Source organism: Toxorhynchites rutilus, chromosome 3, assembly GCF_029784135.1.
Source record: "Toxorhynchites rutilus septentrionalis strain SRP chromosome 3, ASM2978413v1, whole genome shotgun sequence".
NCBI classification, from domain to species: domain Eukaryota; kingdom Metazoa; phylum Arthropoda; class Insecta; order Diptera; family Culicidae; genus Toxorhynchites; species Toxorhynchites rutilus.
This window is the reverse complement of record NC_073746.1, coordinates 263,831,088-263,850,926: the sequence shown is the minus strand read 5'-3', so window position 1 is coordinate 263,850,926 and position 19,839 is coordinate 263,831,088. Positions and strand designations below refer to the sequence as shown.

At 36.1% G+C, this 19,839-nt stretch overlaps 1 protein-coding gene across 1 annotated transcript; it reads right to left on the bottom strand.

Moving 5' to 3' along the window:
- Window positions 1-1,873: 1,873 nt before the first annotated feature.
- LOC129774183 (mitochondrial import receptor subunit TOM40 homolog) lies at window positions 1,874-14,031 on the bottom strand. The gene is made up of 4 exons (XM_055777884.1): window positions 13,711-14,031; window positions 13,208-13,536; window positions 2,526-2,750; window positions 1,874-2,296 (listed from the first exon to the last, which is right to left on the bottom strand). Exons 1-4 carry the CDS (start codon window positions 14,029-14,031, stop codon window positions 2,188-2,190), a joined length of 984 nt encoding a protein of 327 aa, XP_055633859.1. The 3' UTR covers window positions 1,874-2,187.
- Between the last annotated feature and the right edge of the window lie 5,808 nt (window positions 14,032-19,839).

The window sequence follows — 19,839 nt, the reverse complement described above, 5'->3', positions numbered from 1 at the left end:
ATTGTCATCCTAGAAATTTTGCATAAGTTTACAGCCTAAAGCCACGCGCGCTCTCCTGCCCCTGTTGCAGGTATATCATCAACCGACAAGAGAACTGATATAATGGAATTATCGTACACAATTTCATATATTAAAAAAAAAAATCGCAAACTTCAGGTAAAACATTTATTCCAAAGTCATCCCTTTTAGTCCAACCGTGCGCACTGCAAAAAAAAAGGAACCAAGCGTAACCCTGATGGGTTGGCGGTGAGAGTGCATCTGCAAACGAATAACAAATAATAATAATAACGTGGAAAGTTTCTTCCTCGATTCTATTTGCTGAATCGTCATCCCTGTTTTTGGCTCTGGTTTGGTTGTTTCGTCCCCGGAGAGGCAGTAAGCTCTAAAATGGCCGAGAAGAAGACGGAGCATCTTGCGAAAGTTCCCATTTTGTGCCAACAGAAAGGATGCAGTTGGCATCTATTGTATTAGTCACTGATAGAATCTACAGGAGAGTAGGAGGAAACGGGAAAAATGCGATTGCGGGCTGTTTTCCCGGATGAGTAATTGAATTTCAATGGGAAACTGATTTTGTTCTCCTATAATCAATGTTTTGGATGTTGGACAGGAACGGATTGTTTTCGGATTCTGTGCTAATGGAAGTTTCGTCTTGTCATTTAAGCCTTGTTTTATTCTATGAGATTGCACTTTCAAGCATTCCGAATTAGAGGGATTTAGGAATAAGGAACCAGGTACTGTAGTCTCGGCATAGTGTGCCATTCATTCCATTCAAAAGAAGAATTTAATCTTTATTCACGAACTTCATCATTTCAGTTGAAAAAAGGGTTGACAAAAATTAATGTCTCTGCAAGATGCCGACAGAACCAAAACTCAATTCATATTCTCTCTATTGAAAGAGGATGCAGATGAACGCTTTGATTCCATCCCTTTTCTGACCATCAGTCGCGAGGCCTTCCAGCGCTTTGTTTTTCACATAAGCGTTAGTGCTTTTCAATTTTCCTTACCTACTGGCTTCATGAAATGGGCAGCCAAGAAACTTCCAAATAAGCAAGACTTGAAACGGGTTTCGCGTTGATCCTACAGCCGGTCCACTGCGGCAAACTGTTCAAGGTTATTAATAATACTTTGTGATTCGTTTGTCACGGCTCTTGACTGTTTTTTATGTTATTTTGTTTTATTTCTCTGCAGATGCGAGTCGAGTAAAAGAAGCCATAACGGAATGGACTGAACTGCACTTTCAATCCATATTCTTGCTGCTGTCTTTTACTGCATTATCATAAAACTGGTACCATGAACGGCAACAGCCGGTTCGGATTTATAATGGTCACTAGTTGTGTTTGATGATGCGAAGAAAGCTGTTCTTTCGATTTGAATTATAGCATTATTCCAGAAAATCTACTTTCCCGATACTCAAGAGGTTTGATATGCAAATATCATATCAATGTGGAATTGGAGCACATCATTTGATTAAATAGTAGATTTAAACATGGCTGCTAAAACAAAATCCATGTTTTTGGTCTGAAAAAATCTTAACATTTCAGTGTTTTCTGAGAAAATCTGCTTTTGAATCCGGAATAACGAAAACGAGCAACTCAAACGGAATGAATCGATTGCACAAACTTTTGTTGACATGTAAACAAACTTTTGTTTGCATGCACACTAAAATAAATTCACTCATTTTTGAGTAGAATCATAAATGTTGCTAATTACTTTTCAACACAGTTCTTAGTAGTCAATTCAATGGAAACAGTTGGGAAATCCGTCATCCTTAATGCCTAATCGCTAATCCCTCAATTGCCAAAATAATTACTGTTCGAGTAGAAATATGTGAATTTGGAATTGTAATGTCAAACCTGAATAAAACATAACTAGATATATGCAGAAAAAATATCATCTGCATCATATAATTATTTACCATTCTATTGGAATAAAATTGGACAAACAACATCGTTTAATTTCATATTTAATTTGAATCTGATGACATCAATCCACGATGTTCGCCTTCGGCCGATAATTGAATTCTGCCTCCTGTTTTGCATTTCTCATTTGATTTCCTTTTTTAACATTTCGTTTAATCGCGACTTGTTGTGAACATTTCAGTCGATATTTTTTGCCACCACCATCCGTTCAGACGTTGTCTTGCGAAACAGCTGTGCGCTCTGTGGACGCTTGGCAATCCGCATCCGTTCATTGCAAATTAGAGTCCAGGTCAATTTTGAATCCACATTGGAAAGTGTTTTTCGGAATACAGAATAATAAACTGAGGCCAGCACTGATCGGCATCTGTGACAGCTTTCTGCTCCGCGAATATTTTGGCCAAAACGTGGGACACAGATGCGATTCAATTGAATCCGATTGTGCGAATGGTGGTTTCGGGCGTTCCATGTATTGCGGCAGCATAGAGTGTTGAAAGAAAAACAATTTTCATTGATTAAAAGTGTGGACAGTACGATGCAACGAAATTGTGCACATGTGATACATGCAGACGGGCTTTCGGGTACAAAGAAGGCGCTAAATTAAATTACCTTTGATATGTGAATCCAACGGACCAGTCAGAGTCGAATAGCCCCCGAACAGTACAATCAGGACGCTCCATGCGGTAGTAGATTGTGCCTATTGCTTTACCCTCTCTGTGATTGCAAGCCAGTGATGACCCAATCTGCAGCAAATTGTTCACCTTTCGCCAGTAGCTCAGATCGAAAGCTTCCTTAGAGCCGGTGGCAGCTATTGAATATTTGTCGCGAGTGTATCTATTTGAAACGATAAGAGTAAGGTAAACAATACATAATAGGATGCAAAAAAGCCATTTTCAATTTTTTTTTATCTGTATTATAGCGATTTTCAACTCATTTGGCTGGTTCGTCACTTTTACTTCCATTTTTGGAAGAATGTCGGGAGTGAGAATTGAACTCGTGACCACTACGCCAGATCGCCTCCTCGAGCCATTTTCAAGAATTGAGAGCTTCTATTGCTCAGTTGTAAAATTTCCCCTCATGTTTTATTCCTGAAGCAGGTTGGAATTACATAGATTCGTGATGATGATGGTTTCATCACATACAATGCTTTGGACTGTACGATTTCACTTTTAGATATTTTGGAATTAAGGAACTAGCATAGAGAACAAAATGGACTGGTGCTACTGTCGATTTTGACAGGGCGACATTTCTCATATTTTTTTTTTTTTTTTTATTTGGCTCAAATTTTGCAGACGCATTCTTTATGACAAAAAAATTATTTATGGCCAAACAAGGTCAATTTGCATCCACATAATTTGTAGTCAGAAAAATGTTCGGCAAAATTTTGCTAAAGGCTACCGTTTCTGAGATCCTGTAATCTTTAAAATAAAATTTACTAAAAATTCTCTACTTTCGGTCTTTTTCGAATGTTTTAGGGTCTTATTAACCTAGAAGTAAATTTTCCTAAAGAATAGATAATTTTCTTTTGCAATGCTTGAATGATGCTGATGTGCTTAACTTTGATGGTAAAAGGTTGTGTGAAACAATAGAGTAGAAGTACCTATCATCGTAATAGTACCTATTACGGTAATACGAGTGAGGTTTTTATAAGTTTAGAAAACATATCTTATTTTTAATGGCTCTAATATGATTTTAAACATCAGAAATCTCTTCTTTATCGATTTTGGTACTTGATTCCATGCGAAACATTGTTCTTTTGTTGAAAAATTTAGTTTGAAAATAGTGTGTCTCATTGTACTTGCTTCTTAGCATTTTGCTAAGGAATATGCGGTAAAAGTAATGAGATTTTTATGCTGTGAGGTGGCTGTTTTGATGCAAACACAGTGTAGACGCATACATTACAACCTTCTTGATGTTGTGATTCGACCAATTTGTACGACTTTATCGAAATAAACATGTATTTTTGTATTAAAGGGTGTGTCACATCAAATTGCATCACGGAAAAAACGCTGTAGAAATTTAATTTTTAGGAATTATATCTTCAGCTTTCGCTTTAAAATCAGATAAGAGTGTATAGATTACGTTGGACATGCTTCACTGTCAATTTTTCGTAAATTTGGAAAAATGTCGTCGAACGAAAAAGAGCGTCGCGAATTAATCCTGTGCACTCATTTCGAGAATCCGGAGTTGTCATATCGGGACATCGGTAAGATGCTGGGAATCGTCCAATCCACGGTCAGCAGAGTACTAAAACGATACTTCGAGAACCTAACCATCGACCGGAAGGTGAAGAACGGCAAAAATGGATGCTCCATCAGTGAAAAAGATCACAAGCGCGTAGTTAAGCAGTTTAGACGTGATCCGAGAAGTTCGGTCCGGGATGTCGCCAATAAGCTGAATTTGTCAAGTTCATTCGTCCAGCGGACCAAGCAGCGGGAGGGCCTGCGTACATACAAGGTTCAGAAGGCTCCTAACCGCGACGAAAGGCAAAACATGGTGGGGAAGACGCGAGCCCGGAAGCTGTACACCGAAATGCTGATGAAGCCGCATTGCCTGGTAATGGACGACGAAACCTACGTCGAAGCGGACTTTCGTCAGCTGCCGGACCTGTTGTTCTTCTCCGCAGAGGACAAATTCAGCGTTCCGGAGGAGATTCGCATACAGAAACTATCCAAGTTTGCCAAAAAGTACATGGTGTGGCAAGCGATCTGCTCTTGCGGAAAGCGGAGCGCCCCCTTCGTGATGACCGGCACGGTAAACGGGCAGGTTTACCTTAAGGAGTGCCTACAGAAGCGCTTACTACCACTATTGAAGCAGCACGAGGGCCCGACCATCTTCTGGCCGGATATCGCTTCGTGCCACTATTCAAAGGACGTGTTGGAGTGGTACGAAGCCAACGGGGTCACCTTCGTGCCAAAAGGAAATGAACCCGCCCAACGCGCCGGAGCTTCGCCCAATATAGAAATAATGGGTGATTATGAAGCAGGCCCTCCGGAAGAACCCAAAAGTTGTCAAATCGGAGGCGGACTTCTAGAGAAAATGGATTTCTGTTCAAAAAAAACTACAACCTGACGTTGTACAGAACCTTATGGACGGGGTAAAGAGGAAGGTACGAGCATACGGGCTTGGGCTCGAAGTATGATAAATGGAAAATGCCAAAAGTTGTTTAATAGTTTTTATTTTACTGTCTAAAATTTTCAAAAGGATCGGTCTACTGGGCGAATTTTTACAGCGTTTTTTCCGTGATGCAATTTGATGTGACACACCCTTTACATCTCACGCATTTGTGATTTTCCTCTCAACCAGCAGAAAGGCCTAGCAACGAGGAGCAGGCAGTTATTTTACAACCGGGAAGCACATAACAACAGTCTAATCTAGAAACGAAACGGATATTCGGTATCCTGCCTATCCGGTCAATATTTGGTATCCGGCTGGATACCGGATATCATAAAGAAAACAATAATTTCTCATTACCAGAAGATAAATCATAATCGGAACTTGTAATGCTTGTTAATTCTTTTTTTTAATTTTTAGTTAATTAAGTGTACCCTCTCTCAGATGATCATCCCGGTGGTTCTTATTTTTTTTAAATTTTGAATACAAATAATTGGTTGCTGGTCTTTGAATATTGAAATTATGTATATTAAATTATGTAATAAAACACTGTGTTAATCTACAAAATCTTAAAAAAACAGAAAAAAATCGACTTTTTTCTTTCCAGTATTGTTATTCACTACACATACACGCAAAAAAGATTGAAGCATTCAAGTATTACATCTCAAAACTTGAAGCTTGAAATGAAGCTTTAAAATAATGTTACCCCATCTTTATGCGTTGGTTTTTCACAAAGTTACAGCGTTTCCAAAATCACGAAAAAATTTCGACTTCACGCTCCGTTCTCCCTAATCTTTGTCGAATGTCGAATCAACGACATAGTATTCCATACTAGGAATAAGATTTAGAGGCATAGTTTTATTTAAAAATTATTATTGACGTATTATTTGAATCCACCTTAACACCTTTTCCATGTGACACCGGATATTACCATAATGGATACACTTAATACGAAACTTCATAATGGGTACATGGAAGTGGTATTTTCAAACATGTTTTTTTATACAATTTAGTCAATTAATCATCGAAATATCAGTGAGAAACCTCAAAAACACAGTTTTAACTACTAGAAAAAGTATACTTTTGTATACTTTTGAACTAAAATAGAGTATTTATTCCCAAATTGATGCAAGTTGGTAACATATGTCCTCCATAATTGGTACACTTACCCTATATATTTTAACAAATCTAATTTGTATTTTCACGATTTTAACATTATCCGTTAAGACCGAAGAGACTCAGGAAATAATCTTTTGATGTTTGAAATGTTCTGGAGTTGCAGCGCATAACAAATATTCCATATTGCAATGTTGATCAATGTGAAAGAAATAATGGACAAAAACATTATAAGCTTATAAAATAATAAAACCTCGAATAAAAAGTAAACAATTTGTGAAATGTATTTAAATTGATTTTAGATAATGAAATGTGTTCAGATTTAAAATAATAACTTGATACGTAGAGGAGTAATATTTCCCAGTTGTCTAACACAAACATACCTGATGTTTCCTAAATGTATTCGCGTTGGTATATTTTTACTGGTCAGACAGAAACGTACCTAATAGTTGTTTCAAATACCCATATTAGTATATAAAACAATGCTGATGAAGCAAAGACACAAGTAAGTGTTAATCAAATGAGAAGCAAGAGATAGTTTAGAAAAGAAGAATGAAGTGCAAAATGAACACAGTAAACATCCGCTAACTGGGCGAAAAGGGAAGAACAATTATCGACATTCGCGTTTTAACTGATCCGGCATGTAAAACGTCAAATAAAATCGAGAGGAACATCAATGAATTGTTTGATTCGCATTGATCATGATATCGGATAAACAAAAGGTTTCCAATGAAAGTTTCTCATTGAGTGCGGCAACAGGTATGAAATATAATTTGAGGAAAATATTTTTCTGTAATGTAATCAATGTTTTTGTCATGCGAAAATAATGTCAACTTTCATAAAATTTCAAATTACATTCGAATGCCCCTCATAGCAAATCTTTCATTTGAATATGACGTCGATTATTTACGAAATTTTGCTTGTCCAAGGACCAGTTAACGTTCGCCCAGTTAAAAAGCAGACCAATTAAACCAGGACCAGTTACCTGCTACAAGGAACGTGTTTTCGAAAAAGTGTTCAAAAAATTGCCTAAATCTCACGCAATGTAATATATAATAAGTAATAATGTAATATAAAATTTAAAATTTGTGATTCTTGTCGTCCGCAGTTGGCCATACGAACTACCCTGTCTAGTAGTAATGATTTATCCAGTAGTGAAAGGGAAGATGTTTGTATGAACAATTCCAGTCAGGAAACAATAGAAGCGACATCAGCAACTTCAATAGAGGCAACGAATTCCAACATAAATGTTCCTAGTCAGGCGACATTATTAAAAGCAACATCAATTGAAACAACGGATTCTAGCGTTCCTGAATACATTCATACAATATTGTTATTTTCAACGAACCAATCTCAGGTATACTCATAACGCCAATAGATAAAACTAAAATTAGTTCTGCTATTTGGTTCCCGGAAAAAGTCGCCCCAGAAAACAACTGCAACAGAAACAAACGCTCAGAACAAGTGTAAGGATACAAGCACTGGGGTCAAAAATCTTTCTGATCTCTACTTTTTTTTCCAAAAATCTGTACCATCGAAAATATTCGTTGTAGAGAAAAAATAATTTATGAGCATTAAAAAATACTCATTTATTTACTACAAATACTACTTTTACATTTGCAAGTCATTCGTGTGTTTGATGATGCTTATAGTTTTTCTGAATCTGTTGAATTTTAGTTATTTTTGTTAGAATCAGCTCCATGAAAAAACTGCGACATATATCCTTTGGAATGATCTGCTTTTCACTGTCCATTGTTCTGACAATTTCTTCTGCTGCTATTCCAACCTAAAATTCTTGTCACTTTTTGAATGATATTAATTTTTAATAGCATTGGACATTGAAACAACGTAAGATTCCCCGCAAATATTAGTGAGAATGATCAAATTAAAATCTTTCAACTCTTCATGTAGCATCGCGAATTCAAGGCTTCAGCCTGGAACGAACGATTCAATCTGATGATCTGGGCAAAACATACGTAATGTGGATTTGTTTAAATGTAAGAAATTTCACGCGTGGAAAACCTGTACCATTCCAGATAAATCTGTACGTGTGGCAAAACTGGTTACAAGTAAGCTAGAAATATTCTGACGCGGAAAAACATTATGGGTATAAGATGGTCTGTGATACCGTGCGTGAGTATACGAGTTATGATTTTGCGCGTAAATGTCAAAACCAAAATACTAATAATTGTGGAAATTGCTTCAGATCGTGGTGAAATAGTTTTAATATGCAATGAGTGGTATATTTCAAAACAAAAATTAACCGAGAAAACGTAATGCACCAGGCGAACATATGGCGTCCGACGTTCGCTAAAGCTAAAGACCATGCTAGAAGATCCTGAGTTTCAAACTAACTGGGCAATCAGTGGAACACAGGTTTGCGTGCAAGAGACCGCCGCTTTTGAAGGCGGGTTGGCGGTCGACTCGTAACGCGTCATATTAGTGGCTTGGGTCACCTCGATTCCTTAATCTCGTCAAATGGGGACCTCGTCCCCAATACATTGACCTCAGAATGAATTTCGAATAACGAAAACGAAAAAAATTATTTATAATAGAAATTACATTTTTTTCTGTGAGGCATTCATACCCATGGTGTTTTACCCGCTCCACAATAGTTCTAGCCTACTTGCGACATTACATTTTTTCTAAGCGGTTGTTTCTGTTGCAGTTATTTTCTGGTACTATTTTTTCCAGTCACGCTGCTTATTATGTCATGAAGAAATATTACGAGATAGTCAACAGCATTAGAAAACACATCTTTGCTCTAAATGCGAAAGTTCAATTTGATGAAAACAGAACCAGCGAATTGTATGAAAAAGTTGAGCTGCTCAAAGAAAAGTCACCAAGAGAAGAAACGAAAAGGGCTGAGCAATTTCAACTCTTTACTTTATTGCCTAAGTCATGGACAGCCGAGAAAATAAAAACAATATTTAATACTACTTCATACACGGCAACGGAAGCGGAAAGATTACTGAATGAAGGCGGCGTGCATTCTACTAAACCCTTACCTCGCTATACGGTCGCTTTTTATACGGCATTTCGCTATAACGGCCCTCTTCAATTCAGGCACGTTTTCGATTTACAGCCTAAAAAGATTCGTTATAACGGCAAACAAAATTTGAGGATTGGTTCAAAAATCACTTTTGTACAGAAGTGAAAAAAATATTTGCGAAACAATAACTTAAGCAAAATACACATTAGGTATGTATACATACACATATTCCATGTAATAGGAAGTTGTTTCATTTTTGTTTATAGATTGTTGTTGGATTTTATGTATGTATTTTGTATGTATACAATACATGTTTATGTTATGTATGTATTTTGATTTAAATGAATTTAATTTTTGATTAAAATCAAATAAAAATAAAAGGATGAAATGCATTTTTAATTATAAACCATGTTACATATTTAACAAATTTGGAACTGACCTGATTGAATTTATATAAATTTGTATTCGAATAATTGATTCCTTATACGGCTTTTCGCTTTGCGGCCGAATTTCGTGGAATGATCTAGGCCGTAAAGCGAGGTATGGGTGTATTGGCCCGAGGGTGGTCTATGAACTGGATGAAAATATTAAGCACGCGGTTGTGCAATTTTACGGAGATGATGAAACCATTCGAACGATGCCTGGTCAGCGTGATTGTGTAACAATTCAGCCATTCCATGACATACCGATATAGTGGTTCTCAGATTTTCGTGAAAAGTGGTAGACTTGATCTTTATCGCAAACAATTAGACCCGTATTTTTGTATTTTTCCGTTATTTTTGATTGTATTTATTTTTTACGGTTTTCATGGTCTCGGGACCAAGGACGTTATATTTCTTTATATTTTTTCTAGAAAGCTGAGGTTTTTTTTACATAAAATATCTTGAAATCATAGATGTGTTCTTTTTCTTTTTTAAATTATGGTTTTTCAAAGTTAACTGAAAGCTCGGAATATCAATTTTTCCTCTTTTTCCTACCCTCCAAAATTCATAACTTTTGAACTACCGGACCGATTTAGATGATCGATATATAAATCGATATATAATGGGTCACAACATTTGCGAAGAAAATGAATTTTGTTTCCGTGATTATCGATTGTATCTGTTTTTTATTATTTGCATGATTTCGGGACTAAGGGTGCTATATATATATTTTTTTTTTTATATTTTTTATTAACATATATATGTTTTTCATAACATATCCAAAAATCAGAGATGTGTTCTCTTTGGTTTTTAAGTTATGATTTTTCAAAGTTAACATGTTTTAGTCATTGTTCAATATTTCTATGCGACTATACTGGATCTGTGCAACAAGAATCCTATTAATTTGCTAATGTGGTAACTAGCAAGAATGGCTTTAATTTGTCAATCATCTGAATCGGTACAGTCCACAGCAAGGTACAGGTACAGCAAAAGTAATGAATTTTAAAAAAAAATATTTTTTGGGATAAAGGTGAAAAATAATGTTTGGACCAATCCGTTAGTTTCGAAAAAACATAACTTAAAAACGAGAACTAACACATCGATGACTTTGAGTTATTCTATGTAGAACCATAATTAACAAAAACAATCAATAATAATGGAAACTAAATTTAAATATTCTGCAACAGAAGTATTTTCCTAAAATGTGATTGATTGGCTTTAATTTGATATATCGATCATTAGAATCACCCTAACAAAAAAAAACGGATCGAAATACGGCTTATCTATTGCATTAAAAGTATTTACAGATAGTTTGGTTGGGAAAATGCAGCAGTAGATTGTGTTTACGCCGATGTTAAAATTGCATTGACACAACTTGCTTAGAAAAAGTTTATTAGAAGAAATGGATGAGAAATGTGTTGATGAAATCATTTTTGAACAATGGGTCACAACTGACAGATGCGATATAGAGACGTTCACAAAACAGGATGAGGTGTTAGTTCCTATTCCATAATTGATACCACATGATTTCATTAAAAGAAAGCAGTCTACTTTTTTGAAATACTGGATGAAGTTCAAAGTCATCACTGGAATGCCCAGCAAGCAACGATCCATCCATTTTCGATTTATTTCAAGAAAAAAGGCATGCTCAATAATTTATGTTTCATTGTAATTTCCGAATATTTGCGTCATGATTCTATTTTCGTTTACTTATTTGTCTCAAGAATGATTGACGTATGACGTATAAGAAAAGCACTTTAATTTGAACAAACTTTATTTCATGTCCGATGGAGATGCATCCAGTCCTTTTAATGCAACGCGGTGCTAGCACCGTTTTTGCACCGAGTTGTGCGCCATGTTTTGCGCCTTGATTTGCACCGTATTTCTGTACATGTTTACACCGCGCTTGAATCTAGTATGCTTTCTCTGTTGAGTTATTTTTCTTCACACAAGCATATACGGTTGGTATGGAGGCGCACTGTTGTTTTTTTGCTTTGCTCAGAACGAGTGAAGACAAAACGGGCGCTAGAATTTGATGCATGTGTGAATAAAATGAGGCGCACATCACACAAGTGAAAAGCGATGTTTAATATCTGAATTCTGCGCTGTGTTCACTCGGCGCTCTCATGTTTATGAACTTAGTATACTTCGTACCAGGAGAGAATACGTTATGAACGCGCGCTGATGAAAATTATTCTCAAGTGCAGCGCATCGTATGTTTTGTGAAGACTGGCTGCATCACAATATAAAAATAAAAATATTAAAAGAAATTTTTCCAGTCTTCGCGAATTTATGAATAACTATGGTATGGATGAATGATGTTTTTTTCGAATCATCGCATGGCAAAGGACCCTGCGATGCCTTAGGAGGAACAATAAAAACACATAGCTACAAAGGGCTAGTTCAGCTAAAGAACGTGAACATCCTATCCAAAATACAAAGGAACGTTTCGATTGGGCTCAGAAACGAAAGCAGGAACAACTAACCTAAATCTTCTTTTCCTATGCAACAACAACAGAGTATGAAAACACCAAGCAACAGCTTAATGAAACGAAAGCGATTACTATTCAAGGCACACAAAAGTACCATTCATTTATTCCAGTTTCCGTAGATAAAATAGAAGTTAGGCAATTTACAAACTGTAATGATAGTAGACACAAATTTAGGCATTATGGAACAATAAGAAAATCTGCAATCAAATGCGATTCTCCATCATTGTACAAAACTATAAGAACTATAAAGCAATAAAATCTATTCAGGAAAAAAATTCTTATTTGAATAAACTCGAAAAACTACAAAAACAACTACTACGTTGCTGATTTTCAGTAAATTTTATTTTAAAGTCACTGTGGGCCTGATTCTCGAATACACTTCACGGTGGAAACGAAATGAAATGTATCCGCGATGACAACGGTACGGTATCGACATCTGGATACGAAATTAGTTTCCCACTAAAACTTATCATTATAATATCAAATTATCCTCAAATGAAATTTTTGTATGAGATTATTATACCACATGAAGAAAACAAAGTTTTCCATTCACATTGAACACCAGTTTGATACGAAGAAGTTAAGTTTCAATAATGATTTTTTATTTGAAAAGTGCTCATTCTGCCTGAAAACTCATTATTATCTTCGACACTTCACTAACTCGTAAAACGTAGTTCAATGGCGTGCCGTTTATTTCGTTTCCACCGTGAAGTGTATTCGAGAATCAGGCCCACAGTGACTTTAAAATAAAATTTACTGAAAATCAGCAACGTAGTAGTTGTTTTTGTAGTTTTTCGAGTTTATTCAAATAAGAATTTTTTTCCTGAATAGATTTTATTGCTTTATAGTTCTTATAGTTTTGTACAATGATGGAGGCCCTGTATCTCGGGAACGATTAGCAAAATTTTGCCACACCTTTTTTATTGCAAATCATCAAATCAGAATCAAATCTATCGGAGGAAATCACGTCCACTTCTCGGCATGTTTCGTAACGTAAAACCTCTCGATCATTCGGTCCGTGTCGAGTGCTTGATACAAACAGCAAGTATCCACAGTCTATACATTTCGTAATGAAAATTACAAAGCTAAGTACCGGTATACAGTGCCAAAGCTAAGTACCGGTATACAGTGCCATACATACAACCAACAACATACCTGGCGGCGAGTGCTATCTGTGCGTTAGACGTCTTCCGGAAACACTCATACAACAGCTCCGCTCCGAGAGCCAAGCAATCGTTGTAGCTAATCAAGTGGTCCAGCGTAAGGCGGGTGGATTCCTTGGTTGGGTTGTAGCAAGTCAGTGTTGTAGTGGTGCTGGTGCCTGTATGTTGAAGCGATATCCTATCAATCACTGGCACTGTTTGAGCTTGGGGCTGGAGTTGTACTCTTATCTCGCTGCAAATCGAAGCCACCGGACGATATAGCAGGAACAAGTTGGACGTTAACGTTCCGGGATTGACATCGAAGGCGATGAGTGGGGTTTTCTGTAAAATTAGCCAACAACATAAAACAAATTATTTGGATAATCCTCGAGGGCCGCGCTGAGGCAATATGACTTTAATCAATCTTGATTAGCGGTCCTCGTTAGTAGCGAAAACGAGTGAGTATGTGATACATCTCACGTCATAATATTAGATGTATTATATACACTTACTCACCAGAACGCTGTCACTGCACTTCCTTTGAAACTGTACTCCAATACGAAATCCTGTTGGCGTAGTGTGGCTAAGATTCCAGTTGGCATGTACGATCTGATTGACCGCCAGCATCTTGGAAGCGTTTAACTGGAAGCCCTCGAACCATTCCGGCCGCAAACTGTACGTACGCTCATGGAGACTGGCAAAATCGCCCGGATTAAGAGGAGCACGCGGAATGCCCTCGACTTTGATGAGAGGTTTTGGAAAATGAGGCCGTGGTTTTCCGCTTCGTGGCTTCGGGAGGCAAGGCTCATCGAAAATCGTACCCTCTCGTGATGACATCTTATGCGATGATTGGTTTTCGTATGGCTGCTTCGATTGGTTATTTCCTCCGATTTTTTTTGCTATTTTTTGTCTCATATTCCGAACAGTCTCAAATTGCGAACATTTCATTGTTAAATATATATTTACTTAACTTTTATGTTATAAATAAATGAACAATGAAACCACAGACATTCTTTGAGCTATAGGCTTCATTTTGACATCATTTACAGGTATCAATGCAGTCTATCTCTATACATATAAAAATGTTCTGTTCGTTTGGGTACGCGTCAAAAACTCGAACAGTACGGAACCAATTAGACTAAAAGTTGTACACAATATACAATCCACTTCAAGGAGTTGTTACGGCATAAAAAATTGAAAAATTGTAAGAAAAATGATTTTATATATGACCAGAGTGCGTTTCTGAAATTGAGCTTCTAATGAAAATCGATTGTTCAGTAATGAATATGGAAACATCTTTTTTCCACGTGTTTGACAAAATCATGAACTGAAATTGTGTTTCGAAGTGATTTAAAATTTATCGATTTCCCTCACCTAGCTCTATATATATATATATATATATATATATATATATATATATATATATATATATATATATATATATATATATATATATATATATATATATATATATATATATATATATATATATATATATATATATATATATATATATATATATATATATAATATATATATATATATATATATATATATATATATGTGCTCCCGTGGCCGAGTGGTTAGCGTCATAACTAACATGCCGGGGGTTCGGGTTCAATTCCCGTTCTGGTCGGGGGAATTTTTCGTCAAAGAAATTTCCTCCGACTTGCACTGTGATCACGCGTATTCTAGAGCTTGCCACTCAGAATGCATTCAAGGCGTGTTATTTGGCATAGAAATCTCAACTAAGTACTAATAAAATGACGCAAGTAATACTACGTTGAGACGGCGAAGTTCCTCTAGGAACGTTAGTGCCATTGAAGAAGAAGAAATATATATATATATATATATATATATATATATATATATATATATATATATATATATATATATATATATATATATATATATATATATATATATATATATATATATACACAAAAAGTTCTGTTTGTTTGTTTGTTTATGTGTGCGTTAAAAACTCGAAAAGTAAGGAACCGATTGAGCTCAAAGTTGTAAATCTTCATTAAAATTAATATTGAAATAGTGTTTGGAATATGAATCAAATTACTACACATGATTCAAATTCCGAATACTTAATTTTCAAATGTAAATTTACTGAATGTTATAAATAATTGAATAATCAAAACCCTGAAATTCTTTGGGTTATAGCCTTCATTTTAACATCATTTACAGGTATCGATACAGCCTATATGCAGAACTCTTAATTAAAATTAGTGTTCGAAATATGAATCAAGTTTCTACGCATTTACCGAACTTTCAAGTTATTCAAGTATTTAAACTAGCTGACCCGGCAAACGTTGTTCTGCCATATAATGTATTCCTAGAGAATATTTTGGTTGGTAAAAATAACGAATATACTTCAAGAGAGTTTGTATGTTATCGTTGATATCTGTAAAACTGATCTAAATGATGATTTTCACAGCGAAACATGCATATGCGTACCTCTTAGTTTCGGATTTTCCCTTTTTATTTTTAATATCCTTCTCATATATAAAGATATGCATAGTCTATTTATTCGAATTTTTCCAATCATGTCAAATATTTTCCAAAGTACTCTATCATTCTAATTTGGGTGAAGACAAACTCACAACATATATGGACGACGTAGATCCGATCAGCCGTTCTTCCGTGATGATGAGTTATACGTACGTGGGAAAAAGTCTCTTTTATATATAAAGATTTAATAATCAAAACCTTGACATTCTTTTGGTTATAGACTTCATTTTAACATCATTCACAGGTATCGATACCGATATAGCGCCCTTGATCCCGAAACGATGTAAACTATGAAAAGCAAATACAATCAATAATTACGAAAGCAAAATCAAATTTTTTGCGAATATAGCATTTTTCCAGAAATTTACCTTTGGATTAATTGACTTTAATTTGATATATCGATCATAAGAATCGGTCCAGTAGTTCAAAAGTTATGATTTTTTTTAAGAAATGCTTTCCCGTACAACATCGAGTAAGCCAACATCTGGTAAAATTCTGAAAAAAATCACACATATAGGGTTGGGGAAAAATAAATGTCGTATTTCTGATCGAAATTTGACGCTTTATTTCACATACTTAAACCTATTCAATTTATGTCAAATATGCGCCGTTTTGTTTGCAAACTTCTTGCCATTTAGAAGGCAACTTCATTATCCCCTCCTTTATAACCTCCCCTCCCCTCCTTATTTGCAAAAAACTCTTTGAGCCAGTTTTCGCAAGCCTCTTTTGAGGCCAACTTAGTATCACCAAGAGCGTTTTGCATGGACCGGAAGAGATGATAATCACTTGGAGCCAGGTCCGGACTATACGGTGGGTGCAATAGGACATCCCATCCGAGCTCCCGTAGCTTCTGGCGGGTCATCAAAGATGTGTGAGGCCGAGCGTTGTCATGGTGGAAAACAACACCAATCCTATTGATCATTTCTGGCCGCTTCTGGTCAATCGCCTGCTTCAAACGGTCAAGCTGCTCACAGTAGAGAATCGAGTTGAGGGACTGGCCATAGTTGAGCAACTCATAGTGGATGATTATCTTCCAATCCCACCAACACACAGCAAAACCTTCCCGACCGTCAATCCGGGCTTGGCGATGGTTTGGACCGGCTCACCGCGCTTCGACCACGACTTTTTTCGCTTTAGGTTGCCGTACATGATCCACTTTTCATCACCAGTCACCATCTTCTTCAAAAATGGGTCGAGTTCGTTCCGTTTCAGCAATGCATCGCAGGCGTTGATTCGGTCTAAAAGATTTTTTTGTGTCAACTCGTGTGGCACCCATACATCCAGCTTTTTTAGGAACCCAATCTTCAGCAAATGGTTCCAAACGATTTTATGGTTTTATACCCAGTTCCTGGTCAATCGAGCGAGTGCTCACATGCCGGTCTACTTGGATGATTTCAACGATTTTATCGGTTACCACGACGATTGGCCTACCAGTAGGGGAAAAGGGGGAAATTTGGACCACCTAAGCAAATCGCCTAATATATCCAAACCAATACGGTCTAAACAAAAAATGTCACATTGTATACTGAGCTACACTTGTTTTCTCTCAATAAATAATGTTTAATCATTATATTCATATATAATCATATAATAATGTTTAATCATTCAATCTACAAAATATATCGTAAAATAAAAGAGATGATTTTTGGACATTAAAATTTGATATGGGGTGATTTGGTCCAGTGTGTGTTTCATCGAAAAAAACATACTTATGTTTATGTAAAGTATTTTGGGATAATGTTACAATCAGTAACCATGTTTTGGGATCGATACCAAGTATCTTGGCCAGATTTCAGACCAGAAAACTGGATTGAGACCATCTCTAATTATGCATGAATCTTTGCACTATTGGTCGAGCATTTTCAAACACTTTTGATGCTTGGTCAAAGAAAATCCGTTCTCGATGGCCTGCGTTGCTCTTTCAAGCTCCTCCTTCTTCCAACGTTGTCTGTCCATCCTCTTTTTGTAATTCAGCGGCATCTGGAATCAATTAGACCAAAAAAAAGTCTCAAACCTGTAGGACCAATTCACCCCACAGAAACGTGTCCATGTCACCCCACACAACATGCAATTTATTGTTATCAGACTTACTATTTTCGCTACATCAAATTGTTCCTCTTCTGTAGGCGTACAGAACTGTACTGCACAATACACGAAAAGTTTGTTCAATTAGCGGGAAAAACCTTAAAATCACTATCAGAAAACTCAATTTTTTTGACTATCAAAGTGCTTGCTGTGTTTATGCTACCGTTTCCCTCTACTTGTGAAGTTTTACGAAAGTTTTTTTTTTACTTTATGTACATACGGTTCAACAATAGAAGGAAATGACATTATAAAAAATCCAAGTTGAGCCGTAATTTTTGAGATAAAGTGGTGGTCCAAATCACCCCATATGACCAAATCACCCCGTGTTACCCTACGGGGTGTATCTTCGACAGCCACTACACAGTTACAGTATCGGGTCCATAAACTACACGAATTCTTTCGGCCGCATTCGTTGCAGTTTTACCTCGCAGGTAGTAAAAACGTAAAATATAGCGAATGTTTTGCTTGGTGGACTCCATCTTTGACGCGCTTTAACTTGAGACTAGAAAGGACAATCACAACACTGTCAAAACGACACTTGTAGCACAGATTGTCGTCTTTAAATAGTCGTATAGTATGACCCGATGCGATAAGTACAACACAAGATATGTTTAAGTGTTGCCATATATTGACAATATACGAAATTTCTTTTTCCCCAACCCACTATTTAGAAAAGGCGGAAAAACACATTCTAAACCTTCAAAATTCAACTTGCAGAAAGTCCAGCAATCATGATGTTTTTGTAAGATTGCATATGACATCCGACCCTCTGATAAGCAGCTTGCGACAAAGAAAATCAAAAAAGGTCCAATTGCTATCACCAACTGCAATAAAACTACTGCGAAATAACTCAAATTTGAGCTCTGATAGTGAGCTATAATCTGAAATTGATTTATAAATTAACATAATGCAAATAAACATCAATAGTAGATAAAGTATGAAGAAAACAGAGTAAAATATTGAGTAAATTGCGCTGTAAAAATTGGTATAACAAATGATGTTCCCGAGAGTTCCCGAGTTCGAAAGGTAGTCTGCCGTATGCTTCAAACTCTGATGAACAAAATGACGTTGAGTATTGACGCACAGACGTGCATATTTTTGAATAATCCACCATCAACATGGTGTCATTTAAGACTAATACATAGTGTCTTCAGCAAAGTTATGTATTTTAATGTTATCTGAAACTTTGTGGAACATATTGAGTTAATATAATGCAATTTAGGTATAACTTAAGTTAAAAAACTAGTTTTGAGATAGTCTCCCCAGAAAAACAGTTATATCTCTGAAGAACTGATAGATAGATATTATGTGTCTTCAGCAAAGTTTAATCAAATTTACAGCTCTACAATGTTGCTGAAGACATAACTCAACTATCTTGTGAATATAAAAAATAAGTTTTTCAAGTTTTTACTGTAACTTAGTGAGAGTTTAAATGAAACCGTTGAATTATCCGAATCAATATTCTGAACAACTTTTCTGAAGACGCCTCTAAAATGTAAAGGATGACGAGAAAAGATTTTTGACCGCCTTTTTCCAGAACACTCTCACTGTGCGCCGTCGCGATTGGAGTTTTATGAAGAGTAGGCAAGATAAATAACGAAACATTTATCACCGGTCCGATTAATTTTAAAGGATATTTTCCGACAATTTTCTGCCGCCACGATTGAGTTTCATAAAGAGTGGGTACAATAAATAACAAAATATATCACTGGTTCGATTATTTCAGAAGAATAAAGATAAAGAATAGAGACGATAAAGAGTAGGCACGATAAATAACTAAGTATACTACCGGTCTGATAAATTTTAAAGAAGTTTTCCGGATTACCTTGTCAGGTTTCCCAAGAACGATTTTCTGCCGTCTCGATTGGAGTTCGATAAAAATACGCGCGATTAATAATTGATGAATGTTGTGAAACATGAGTTTGAGTTTTCGGAATTCGTTTCGTCGTTGATAGTTCACGTTTACATAATCGCATCACTTACCTTGGTGAGTCCTGATTATTACCTTTGCCCACTAACAACTATCCCTTCCGTGAT